Below are 13,214 nucleotides of genomic sequence, written 5' to 3' on the forward strand. Positions count from 1 at the left end.
TAGAACACACAAACAGGTTGTGTAACAGGTTCATTCTGTGCCTGAAAGAGCACAGATAGCTGAGCATTTTAAGTAGAACCTAAAAATGTTCCCAGTGATCAACGTGAAGTGAAAACAGCCCAGGTATGTCATACTATCAACCAGCTTTTAACAGAATGTAATTCACCACTTACTCAGGTCATTGGCTAACTAATAAAAAGGAGAATAAGCATTTTGATGGGAAGTTTGTGGAAGGAATGTTGTTGCCTGACTTTTCTTTTTGGTTATTCATCTATCTCATTTTCAACTAAAGATGTTGTCACTTGGTGAATTTTGTCAACAATTTCAAAGAAGTAGCAAGGTTTCATTTGTTCAAAGCTTTCTTGTGTCACTGCATGCCATGTCAAAATGATTTGTTGGGTGTCTTCATTTGCAGTGGGAAAACAATGGTGGGCTACCATGTGCTGACTCTAAAATTCCTAGAAATCAAGAACAGTAATAGTAAAAATGTGTCTAGGCATGATTTAAAAGTTCTGCTTTCTATTTTAAAATTTGATTTAAATCCGTGGCCCAATCAGCTGTGTATTAATATGTGTAGCATTTTTAAAGATAGAAATAAAGGTTCTTGTTCAGAATACATCCTGTAATATGTTTTTAGAAACTAGCTGTAATAAAAAATGTAATTACTGTCATCTATATTTCTGGAATTTTAAAACTCGCAGGAGAGCTCTGTAGTGGGAAGGTTGACAGATGGATTTGTAACTATATGTTCTTTAAATTAGTAGGTGAGTATGGTAACAACCGCCTTGTGTATTCACTCATCATTTGTGATAGCACGACTGAGCGTTTCAAACGGAACGTTCAAAGTGTTCGATGTTTTCAATACTGAAATAAATGTGTATTTCGGAGGATATACAGTGCAGATGAAGAGACTGGGTGCTTTAATTTCTTATTAGTTTTTACGGCTAATTCCAAAAGTTGAGGCTGTTCATGGGTTGTTTTCTTCATTTGTTTGTTTTGGTCAGCTGAGGTTCTGCCGTTTTCTCAGGAGCACTGGTTTGCATGACGTGAACATGTAAAATGTGATTCTTTCGGAAGTAATCCTCAATTAGTAAGAAGGGTGCTTAAGTCATCTCTTACAAAACTGTCTCCTTAGATAGTCTTTAAATTGCAACAAACTAAAACAGAGCTAATGTCAGCGGGGTTGGTTACGTCCTTTTTAAGAGAGAAGTCTTTGAAATACTGCAACTGTAGCACTGGATATATCTACTTCATAATTTCAAATAAAGATAAAACTGAATGGTTGTTTTAAATTTAACAAACAGGGAGCATATTAAATGGAAAAGATTCTAAAATTAGGTGGTGGGAGGAAAATCTTGGTGACAAGAATTTTTAATCTGGATCGCAGATTGTCTTCACTTTCTTCTGTTAGTCTTAATGCTGTGTAATCCTCCATAATCTAAAACAGGGTATGCGCTGTATTTTTATTTTCTCTCCTGTGAAATAAAGTATCTGCTAAAGGGGGGCGGGGGGAAATGGTTAGACGGACTGTATGTAACAGAAATTTTCCCAGTTACTTGGGAAACTGTAATCATATTTGCTATAACTTAAAACTATTTTCCGTTGCTGTACGGCTGGCAATCCGTTAACCCTTAGAGAAATCTGAATTTCTGTACTGCTCTTCTGGGGCGTTCGAGTTGCACGCTGCTAGAAACCACCACTACTCTGTTGGCTTGGTGGAAAAAGGTACAGAAGAATGTTTCTGTGGATGCTGGCTGTTAGAGTAGAAACATCTTGCATAATATAAAAGCCATCTCATTATTTGTGAGCGAAAGGAAATTGTTTATGTTATTTTTTTTTTTTTTTTAAATAGTAACCTCTGATGCCAAGCTTCAGTTGGCAATTTTTAATCCTTTTCAGTCAAAGTTTATATTTTCAAAGTAATTTTTCAAGTAACTTTTAAGTACATTTCTGTAGTCCTAAGAGGCAGAGTGTAACAAAAGTATGGGAAAGATGAAAGACCAAGAATGGGGTAAGCAAAAACAATGAATCACTCAAACAAGGCATTTCATGAATATGTGAGGGTGGTTACAGTGTTACATAATTTCTGTTTCTTTGAAGTTAAACTATTAATATTAATGCTGGCAATGAAGTAAATTTTCCTGAAATCCTCCCTGCACTCAGTAAGCAGAATTCTGTGCTGTGCAAAGGGTACAGAGAACGAATGCAAAAGCATTTTGATGTTTTAATTAAATGTCAGTATACTACAGCCGTTGGAAAAATGCGAGCCTTTCATGTCAGTTCTTTGATGCATTTGTCATAAAGATTTTGGGGTATATACACAAGGTATATTACATAAATATTGTTAATTATCATCGATCCAAATATTATAATTCACAAGTCAACCAATTAAATCTTAGAGTATTTTAATGTTGCATTAAAAAAATTGAAATAATTGAAACTTTATTTTTTTTGTTTGCATGAGTTAGAGTTCTAGAAGGGACTTCATTTTTTCATCTGTAAAGCCATCCCTATCCTTTATGGAATGATTTTTGTTGTTTTAGTTCAGGGAAGGTGTTCTTGACACAAAAGTATGGTAGTCTTTTACATACCCATTAATACTGAATGGAAATACAAAGCTGTCGCATATATCAGGAATTCCTTCCGTATGTCATACAATCTTATTTTCCTTCGGCAGATGATGATGCTTATTTTTTCTTGGAGATTAAGATTTTTGGATTTTGAGACTTAAATCTAATTGTCTGCTCTGAAAAATTGACTTTCTCTTGGATACCTTTTGATTTTTATATCCAAACAGATTTTTTTTTCTGATTTTTTTTTTTCTCCAGGGATATATAAGGCCAAAATATTTGGGAAATATCTGGTAACTCCTGTAATCTATGAAGATTAATGACTGAAATAGAGGGAGGCTGAAATTACAGATAATGCAATAATCTGTCATTATAATGCAATAACTGAAAGTGTAAGAACTAAGTGAAAGCGTGAGGCTGCGGATGCCCTTTCCCACGGTATTTAGGGCAGGAGCAATCTGTCGGCACTGGATAAACGTACGGGTGCTTGCGATCAACCTGCCGTGTTACCCACCTTGCCGTGGATGTGCTTCGTTGTCACTCGTGGGGCCGGCTGCCAGCCAGGAGGGTGGGCAGTCAGCCCAGCAGAGCACGGGGCTGCCGGTGCCGCATGCCCGCAGCCTTGTGGCCAGCTCTCCTGCGCTCGGTCTCGCTATCGCCTGGGCTGCGGGGCGGCTGAGAGGTCTCGGTGCCATCGTGCAGATCCGACAGAAGTGCTTGCCTCTACCTCAAAGACTTTGTTAAGGATTAGAGGGGTTTTAACGAGGATTGTGTGGTTTCATTGCTCTGAGTGTTGGAAAATGCACTCCTGGCTTAAGCGGGTAGAGTTTATAGTCCGGCTTGAAAGATGAGCTACAAGAGGTTCCCATAATAGTGGAAATTAAGTAATGCGAGTTGAGGCACAACAGAGGAGACAATACACATGGGGAGAACAAAGGAAAGGAGTCACACGGCCAAGTGAAACAGCCATGCAGAGTAGTTCTGGGCATGCTCGGATTGCCTCGAGACAGCAGAGAACAATTTAATAGTAATATGCCAGTATATATCTGGCTACTGGTAAAGCTATACAATATGTTGCATACATTTTCATTAACGTATTGATTAAAAATAGAACGTATTACTCTCTCTCATGTGAATGAACTGGGATACTCCCTGAGTGCAGTTTAAAAGATCAATATTATAATTTAAACCATAGAAAACACAGGTGCAGGGAACATAAATAAGATTACACATGCTTTAGCCCTTCCATATCATGAACTGTTTAATTATCCTTCTCTGCTTGTAACTGAATATAGGCAAACCAGGCTTGTGTTTATGGAGAGCAATGGGTGATATTTCTCATGAGATGCCTTGATGAGATTGCTGTATCATCTGACGCTCTTGACCAAAAGTCATTTTCTTACCTTCTAGCCTGTCAAGAACAGCAGACTTTTTTTTTACATCTTGATGACAGATGAGACTAGTGTGCTGCACATGGGAATCTTCTTTGTGTAAGAGGTAATGAATGAGTTTTATAGCAGAGGGTTAAGAAGGCTTGCTTTTTTATTTTCCTTTGTAAATGAGCATGAAGAGCATTGATGTGGGGATCATTAATGGTAATAGTCAACTCTAAGGAAAAATCACCTGTTTGAATGCTTCTTGGTGTTGGGGGTAGGGAAAGACCTTTTGTGTTCAAGGCACAGCTTTGAGGGTAAATCCCTGTCGATGGTGTCTGAATTTGAGTGTTTTTGGTGACTCCTGCAGAGGAAACTGATAGGTCTGGTCTGGGTTCCTAGTGAATAAGCAACAGTATAACAAAGCCTAGTTGGCTTCAACAAAGGCAGACCAAATTCCCTGAACCTCTAGGAGTCAACATTCTGTGGTGTATGGGAGCTGCTTGGATTTACTTTTCCATTCCTGGCTGCGTTGCTGCTATTTGGTGCAGCAGTAGCACTCAAGGGGCCCGACCCGCCATACTTTCCAGTAGACTGAGACCCTCTCTGTTTTGGCCTTTCGGGGTGACAAAGGTTTCAGTAGCCTCCTCAAGACGCTAAAATGGTCACGTTTTGTTCTGATCTGGCACATCTTGGTCTGTCGCATGCTCATTTGGGAGTTCTCCGTAATTCATGTAGAAAGTGCTAGAATAGACATATGAAAGAGCTATAAGGGATGAAACACTGCCAAAAACCAGCGGGCTTCCAAAGTCAGTTGCTGAATTACAGTCATCTTGCTTATTACTAGTCAAGTGGCATCTAAGAAAAATAATGTAGACCTGTCATCCAGAAAAAAAGGAGAGAAATGTTGCCATTTCTGCAACTTGACTAGGTGGAAGAAACTTACAGGCTTTTATGTACTTTTTTTTTTTTTTTTTTGATTGGGGAAGAGCTACGCTTGCTCAGGCTGGTGTTGGGATGGAGAGAGGAAGGGCCGTAAAGAGGTCACCAAGCTGTCGGGAGAATGAGGGCAACGTGGCTGCAGTCAGCGGATTTGTCACTTTAGGGGCACTGGAGTGACAAAGTGGCTGGAAGATTTCTCTAGACTCCAAGGATAAACTTAAAGGTGAATATAATGTGTCATGTCGTTTACATAACTTACCTATCAGTAACACTTCTATATTGTCAAATGCGTGTGTTTATATATATCTCTGCCAAAAGGATCGGGTTCAAAGGATAAACTCTGGCAGTGATGTGGACTCGATTTGACCTTGTAAAGAAAGTATTCCCTTCTCCTTGGTTTTTCATAAAAGAGAAAACGAATGCCTATATGAGCCGTTTCTTCTTCCACCACACAGGCTATGCAGGACTTCTAAGAAGAGAGCAAATCTGCTCATAGCCCTTGGGTTAAGCTTTTGACAAGAAGCTGTTTCGTTTTTTTGTTCATAAACATTTTCTGTTAAAAACACGATTCACGGTTGGCGTAAATGGCTGGAATAACAAAGACTTGGGTTACTGTTGATGGTCAGCAATGTCTTTAAGCGTCTCTCCTCACCAGGCTTGAGAGGAACGGTGTGTCCTGTCTCCCTGCTGTCAGCCCTTGCAGCCTGCGTGCTGGATGTGTCAGCACAATGCCACTGGCAGATGGAAAAGTTGCAGTAAATATGCACAGTTATGGTTTAAGCGAAAGAGCTGTGGGAAAGGAAATACATTAATCCATTGCGGCTGTTTTTCCTTTTAAGTAAGCCTCTGTAATAAATCGCGAGTTTTTCCTGGACTTACCCTTTAAATTTCTAGATTCCTTTCTTGAGTGGGGAAGGGAGTGGAATAGAAATCGAACTGAAGCATACAAATTATTAAAATACAGAAGCAACTGAAAATTAAATTAGGTCGTGCGTGTGGAAAGAAATCCTCTCCCATATGGTCTCTTTTGTGAACACACTTCAGGAAATCCCGGTCTTGCAGATCATAAAATACACCCTATGCATACAAGTGTGTCGTTTGTTTAGGTGGTGTTGTGGAGGCAATGCTTAGGAGGTGCTTTAAAACCAGAAAAAAAATGGATCCCTGAATCTGAGAAGAGTTAAACCTGATGAACAATTGAGTATAGGCTGCTTCTTTGAAAGTAAACTAAACATTCAGCTTTTTAACTCTTTAGCCACTTTCTTCCTACATAATCAGGAATTTCATGTCTTTGATTTTTGCAATTTTCAGAACATTTTGCATACATTTACAATAGCTAAAAAGGCAAGGATATTGAAGGTGTTGCAAAACACTTTTAAAAATTCTAAGTAGTTAATATGATTTTAAAATATATTTATTTCTCAGATGCCTAATTTGTGTTTTGAATCTTACATCATCATTTTGCTGTTTTCCCAGTTGTTATAATTTTTATATCATAGAAGGACTGGATAGCCTAGGAAGGAAATTTCATATGCTAGAAAGATGTCAAGAAAAATCATGTATTTTTCTTCCCCTTTTCTTCTTCTTCTTCCCCAGCAGTAAATCACCTCTGGGGGTACACAAGAACCTTATTACTTTTAAAAATACTGTGACCCCTTCCCAGTGCAACAGCAATGTGGGATGCTTGCCCTTCTAGTGTAGCATCTCCGTAGGGCTGTTTCATGTATCCATAGGGTTACAAGGAGGGCTTTAGCCTCCTGCTCTCTGCAGATACCACAGCTGCTGTTGCAGCTAATTCCCCTTTTTGATGTTCATGTGGGTATTGTTGCAAGGGCTGGTGACAAGTGGCTGTGCACTGAGGACACGGGGAGCAGGAGCCTGAACTTTTTTCTGCAGAGATGTTGTTAAAATTGAATAAAATCCCTGCTCCAAGAAGGGGTAGGAACGACAGAGCCTGCACACGAAGCTGAGCTCAGAGATGGGCACAGATCCAAGCCTAACGTTTCTGCACGCGGTGCCAGTTGCTTTTGGTCCTTGTCGGGAGAGACGAAGCCATGGCAGAGCTCAGTGTTGCTACGTCTGGACCCATTTCTTGTGCTCCAGCCAGTTTATTTTAAGCTAGCCTGAAATATCTCTATGCTGTACCATAGTGGGTAATGTATGCAAAGTCATGGATTTCAGTGGTATCAATTGCAGAATAACTGTTCTGTCACATGGAAACCTTACAGGGAAAAAAGGGGGATAAATAGAAGTAAATGGCGTGAAACTCTAACAAAACTGTTGCCGACCCTTAAATATCCGTCTCTTGCTTTTCAGAAAGTTTGTGGAAGCTGGAAATACTCTAGGAAAAGGCGGCCAGCTAAGGATACTTGGCTGAATTAAATCGTGGCTTGTGTGAGCTCTGTTCTGTCAGTAATTTCATATCCTCCGAAGAGCTTGTTGATCTTCTTACAAGGGCTTGATGTGAGCAAAGTCAGGGCAGAAGCTGATGCGAAATATGTGTTATACGGCCAAGTCATGCACAACGAAACCGGCAAACCCACACGTAACATGCATTTGTGCTGCGGGTGCCCGCTCGTCGGCTAAGTGTTATTTTTGTCAGGGCTGTCATGTTGAGCTGCACTTATATACATGCAGTCAGTTTTGTCCTCCTTCTGGGGGGTCTCCACTATAGAAAACCCAAGGAAAATGTGTAAATATTGCTTTAATGAACAACTGGCACTCGGACAAACTGTAGCAGGTTTTTTTTTTTTTTTTTTTTTTTTCCTAAAAACCACAAAACGTCACTGAAGTGCATTGTGAGCAGGATAGCTTCAAGTTCAGCTCTCAAAGCAGCTTTTGTTCTTGGACAAAAATGCCTTCCTGAGGAAAACTGCGCGCTGCCAGCGCCAGCTCTAATGTGGATGGGGCACCTCATTCCTTCATGAAGGAGATATTGTAGCTGTGTAAACAGGAGGAAATGCAGATGTTTTCCTTGTTCAGCTCCGCTGCTCGGATAACGCCACGCTGTGCACCATGTGTGCCCCGTGCCGTGTGGATCCTGCAGTCTTCGGAGGGCCTTGCTTTAAACGTGCCCTACAACACTGCCGAGCTCTGGTGATGTGGATGGCTGCTCCAGCCATTCTCCTTCATGCATCTTTTCTGGTTCTTTACCTGTGCCAGGCACAGAAGTATCTTAGGAATTAAACTTTCAGACTGATTTCCCTTGCTGCTTGTCTTCTAATACAGATTATATTCTTTTTTTTCTTGTGGAAGCTGTTTGTGGCTTGTGGAAGCACTTTTAGGCAAAAACCCCACAATTTCTTGTTAGCAAGAAGGCTGCAATCTAAAGTTTCATCAATGTTTTTGCAACTGTCTGCTCCCGTGTATTCAGAGCTAAAAACCTGGGAACTCTTCTAGTCCTCAAGCCAACGGATTGCTTTTCTTCTGCAGTGTTTAACTGTTCTGTTGCTCGTCAAAGTGAGGGATCCCAGATGTCCCCCTGCCAGAATAAGGGAGAAGTCTCCTTGACTTCAACAAAACAGACCCCAGTTTCTCTCAAGAAACAGCCCAGTATTTTGGTTGGGCAATAAACCTTGATTCTGGCCTTCTGTCAGTGCTCCACGAGCAGCATACCTTATACCTCACAGAAACATGTGCTGGCATACGTGGAGATTGAGGGGAGAGAGGATATTATGTTTATGAGGCTATTTCATCCTAAATAAAACAGCTTTCTTATACTGGGGAATTAAACACTCAACTTGTGTTGAATTTTGGAAAATAAACTTCAACATAACTGCTTAATAACATTTTAAAATACATTTTGTTGCTTCAGAGGAAGGGAGCGTAGCAATCTTATACCAGCTGTCTTTTTGATAAATGACCCTACATAGACTAGCAGAGGCTGTGACATTCCTCTTACCCCCTCTTGATAATCTGAAAATCTTCTGTGCTGGAGTGCCTGCTCCAGGGCAGTAATGTAGGAACGTCAGATAAATTCTGTCTTTCATTCCCTGGGGGATACGCTAGCCAGCAAGTTATACTGGAAGCTATGTGGGCTAAAAGGGGTGCACCAAAACCCAATGTGGTGTCTTCCCTGGGAATCAGAAAATTAGGAATATATCAGTGGCAGTGCAAAGAGATACTGATGACTAAAAGAAATGAGACTGGCTCGTGACATGATCCCTTTAAGAAGGAAATATGCTAATCTTCACAAAAATATTGTAAGCCCATTACTTAATCCCTTTATATTATATCAGAGCACTAACTCTTCCGCCCTTGGTCTGAAGATCTCCGTTCTGCTGTTTAGTTTTCTAAGAACTCTACAATCAGTATTTTTATTATTATTTTTTTTTTTTGGACTGTCCTGAAATCTGGGGTCTCATTGCATGAGAAGATTAGCCTTCTGTGTTTGGGGATATTTCCTCATCATACCTCCCAAAATACAGCATCTTCCTACCATAGAAGCTTTTCATAATTTAAGCAGATTATATATATATATGAAATATATTATATATATATGAAATATATATATCACATGAAATCATATCATATGAAATATATATATAAAATTTCATATATATATATAATTTTCATAATTTCAGCAGATTATATATATATATACATATAAATATATAAATATGAATAAATATATACACACACACACACATATATATATATGTATATTTTTAAATATGAGCATGTGGGAATTGCACTGTTGTTCTGAGCACACCCCGAAAGCAGCAGAGCTCTGCATGCTCACCTGCATAGCGCAGTGCCCATTCATCTTTATCAGAGCAAGGCTTACAGCTTGGAAAAAAAAAAGTTGGTGGGACAACAGAGGTGGGAATCCGATGTGCAGGGCTATAGATCACCCGATGTGTGCCCAGACCATACTGCCAAAAGGGCTTCTAGCCTTGCAGACATCGTGAGAGCTGGCTAGTCCAAGGAGACGTACAGTAGCCAGTTGAATGCCATTTATAACCAGCCAGTCCCAGTTCCTTGGTATCAGGACTGGTGTCTTTTAGAATATTTATCAGACAGCTGTGAAGCCTTTAGCCTTCCTCTGAAGAGCTGACCATTGTTGGCAAATATGACAGAAGATCTGTTCATCAGTAAGTGAATGTTCATTGCAACAAATGAAATTCTTTATGTCGATTAAATAAAATTGTGCTGACTAGTAACTTCTAAAAAAAATTTTTTTTTTTAATTAACTTGTAGTGCCTTATTTTTTCTCTTGATGTATGCAATCTTTGAAAGTCTGTTAGCATTTAATCTCTCTCTTATGAGTTACCTCTGTTTACTTTGTGAAGGCATCTTGACATCTTGTCTTTGTTCACCTCTCCTGTGCTCTGCTTAGTGTTGAAGCTTTCTGGAGATCATGGCACAGCTCTTCAGCTAGTTGTTTGAGTGTGCTGGAATGCAAAGTGGCCTTTGTTTTTATCTAGTACTGCGGAGATCAGTTGAAGTGTGTCAGCATATTTTGGCAGTAAAAATGGCATCCTGAATTTCAATTACATATATTTTGCTCAGTCACATTTGCAAACAGACTGAAGTTTGTGTTTCATGTAGCTCAGTAGCATGAGTTGATTGTAGAATTATTAACAAATGAAACCTTTTTTTTTTTTTTTTTTGTCCTCCCAAAGTCCTCTTCTGTTCAAGCCAAGTTGACTGGAATGTGGATTTTAAAGATATTTAGCAGTACCAATAAGCAATTGAACATGACACCCTGAAATTTAATTCCCTGTAAAGATTTTTAACAAATTCAGGATGTAGCACAAGAACCCCATAGCATAAAATAATGTAAGAATGATGCATAATTATGTTGTTGCACGATCCAAAGGGCTTGCTAATGAGTAGAGAACAATAGTCTTCATAGAGAAGGGAGACAATAAGCTGTTAATGTATTTATTGTCCCAGCTACTTATATGTGCAAACATTAGATCATTTTGAGTGGGGTGTGTGCGTATGTGAATGTATGTTATAAATAATTTCTCCCATGTTCTGTTCCAGGACAAGATTAATGTAATGTGCTGGATTTGGCACAGAACCTGAAATCATTTAGAAGATAGAGCCAGTGCAGAACGTGTCAGCTTGCTTTTTTAAGCAGTGTCCATTTACAACAAATTGCAGCCTCTATTTTGTGATCTGAACTGAGAGGCATTTTGCTCACAAGCATTTACGATGTAAAATTCCTGACTGGTCATTCTTCCCTTGCAAATCATCCAAGGGGGGAGCTCCAGCTTGAAAACCTTGGTGTCCATTATTGTAGCGCTGCTGAGATCTTCAAGTTGCTTTGGCCCTTTGGCTTGGGAGGTGAGGGTGGAGGAGCTCTCTGCAGAGAAGCTGCAGCTCCCGATGGCTTCGGCAGCATGTGCCAGGGTCCCAGGGCTTCCAGCTTCCAGCCACAGAGCCAGGAGCTGAGCCCTGGCTGCAGTCAGTGCTTCAGGGCCCTGTCCCAGCAAATGTGAGATGGGTCCTGGGCTGCCCAGCTTTTTGCTGTAGACTCAACAGAGCAGTGCCCATAGCCCTGTCTGCAGGCAGGGCTTGCCACATTTGCTGCTGGTGGTGGAGGACCAGAAGCCTGAAGTTGGAGAGTGCAGGCCATAGTGTAGTGCTCTGGCAGGAAGCCTTGGGGAAACTGCTGGTATTGCCATGCCCAGAGGTTTTGCACACAATGTTTTTATCGAAAAGGAATCAAGGACTCAGAGGTGAGAAAATTACCTTCATTTGACAAACCACGCAATCCCTTTCTCCATCCTCTGTGCTTATTACTAGAGTGAACCACAGCACAGCCCTCCTGGGCTGCTCTAATAGGGCAGAAAAGACGTGCTATAGAGCAGGTGAGCCCCGATCCTGTAAATCACTACTATGATCAAACTCTTGCATTTGCCCAAACCTCTTGAATTAAGATCTTGTTACCTTTTACAGCCTCCCTCAGCCTGCTGAAAGCAGTCAGGAAGGGAGGGGGGGGCCAGGAGATGTCTTTTGGAAGTTCAGGAGTTTGCAGTAGGGGCACAGGGGGATAGTGATGGACAAGAGCAAACTGGTACAAACGTAACGGGTTATACAGGCAGTAGGAGATATCTGAAAATAGTGTGCAAAATAAATGGCTTTGCGCTTCATATTTGAACGTTCCTCGGGGATTTAAAATAATCTGCAGGGTTAATACGAGAGGAAATAAAACTGAATTGCTGAAACGTGAAGCGGTGGATATTCAGTAACATGCTCGGTCCTCAGGTCTGGCTTCTTGAGTTCCTTCCATCCGTCTTCTGCAGATGGGCTTGGTTTGTTTTTGGGATAGCTCAGAGTGTCTCTGGGAGGTTTCCTGGGAGGGTTGGCTGTAGGGATGTCATCGGTGCTTCCCCCTTGAAGGTCTGAGCAGCGTGGAGAGCTTGTAAATCTGTGGCCAGCAACGCTGCTGTGCATTTCTGTAGGCTGAAGGATTAAAAGACATACTTTAGAGGCACCACAAAGGTCTGCTGGGCTGTTCACTCAGAGGCTTTATGACTTACAGAGAAGGGTTAAATTTATTTGTCTGTTGAACAGTGATAAACAGTTGTCACTGATAATAAATTATCTAAACTGCAGGTGGTCTTTGGTAATGACAAATGCAGGCTTTATGACCTATGTTCAAGCTAGTAAACACTTCAGTGCATCTCTGTGCTGGCTTGGCTAAAAATAGCCACTAACCCCAGTGAAATCTACTTTAAGGATTTCTGTACTTAAATAACATTTGTGTTTTACTGTCTGTAGCACAAGCAGAGAATGAGTAAGACGGGAAGATCAAAATAAGTAAAATAATTATGGAAAATAAAAAAAGACTAGGAAAGGAGTGATTGCAGCAGCCGTGTGCGAAGGGTGATGGGTAACACTATAAAGATTTGTTTATATTTCTATCTTAAAATAATGGCAGTGCTGGAAGCAAGGAAGCAATTTGCTTCCCTATGGCATCTGTAAAATCTCAATCCATGAGACTGTCATCTAGCTTAAATTGTTTCTCAGTAAATTGTTTTTATGCTGCAGGATAATTGTTTTTATGTGACATGATTTCAATTAACTCTTTGAAATCTTAGAGCTTCTGCATATGGTTATTAATTGTAGCTGAAGGATGAAGAAATGCAACCAGCCATGGAATAGGCAAGTGGTTCTCATTTTCAGGGATGTTTCCAGAAGCTTCAGTTCCCTGCCTGGTGTATTTGTTTCAATTAATACCTAGATAATTTTGCATCTGTAATGGAGCAACTTTACTTCACCTTACAGAGGGCTTACAGAAATGTGTGGGTAAACCTCCTGCTGGGAGGAAGGGTGCTCACCTGATTTTCTTAAAGAAAATGCCAGCATCGTGGCC

General features: G+C 40.5%; 1 protein-coding gene across 5 annotated transcripts in view; it reads left to right on the forward strand.

Annotated features, from left to right (window-relative positions):
- The window catches only part of RBM20 (RNA binding motif protein 20), a 104,015-nt gene that overhangs the window by 28,316 nt on the left and 62,485 nt on the right, over positions 1-13,214 (forward strand). Inside the window, exon 1 of one of the 5 annotated variants that reach the window (XM_038181345.2) lies at positions 4,009-4,067. The exons of the other annotated variants lie outside the window; for them this stretch is intronic. Within the exon in view, the coding sequence (XP_038037273.2) occupies positions 4,024-4,067 (44 nt within the window). The 5' untranslated portion in view covers positions 4,009-4,023. Of the gene's footprint in view, positions 1-4,008; positions 4,068-13,214 lie in introns of those variants that run through there. 5 annotated transcript variants of the gene reach the window in all.

This window comes from Anas platyrhynchos, chromosome 6 (assembly GCF_047663525.1).
Source record: "Anas platyrhynchos isolate ZD024472 breed Pekin duck chromosome 6, IASCAAS_PekinDuck_T2T, whole genome shotgun sequence".
Taxonomy (NCBI): Eukaryota; Metazoa; Chordata; class Aves; order Anseriformes; family Anatidae; genus Anas; species Anas platyrhynchos.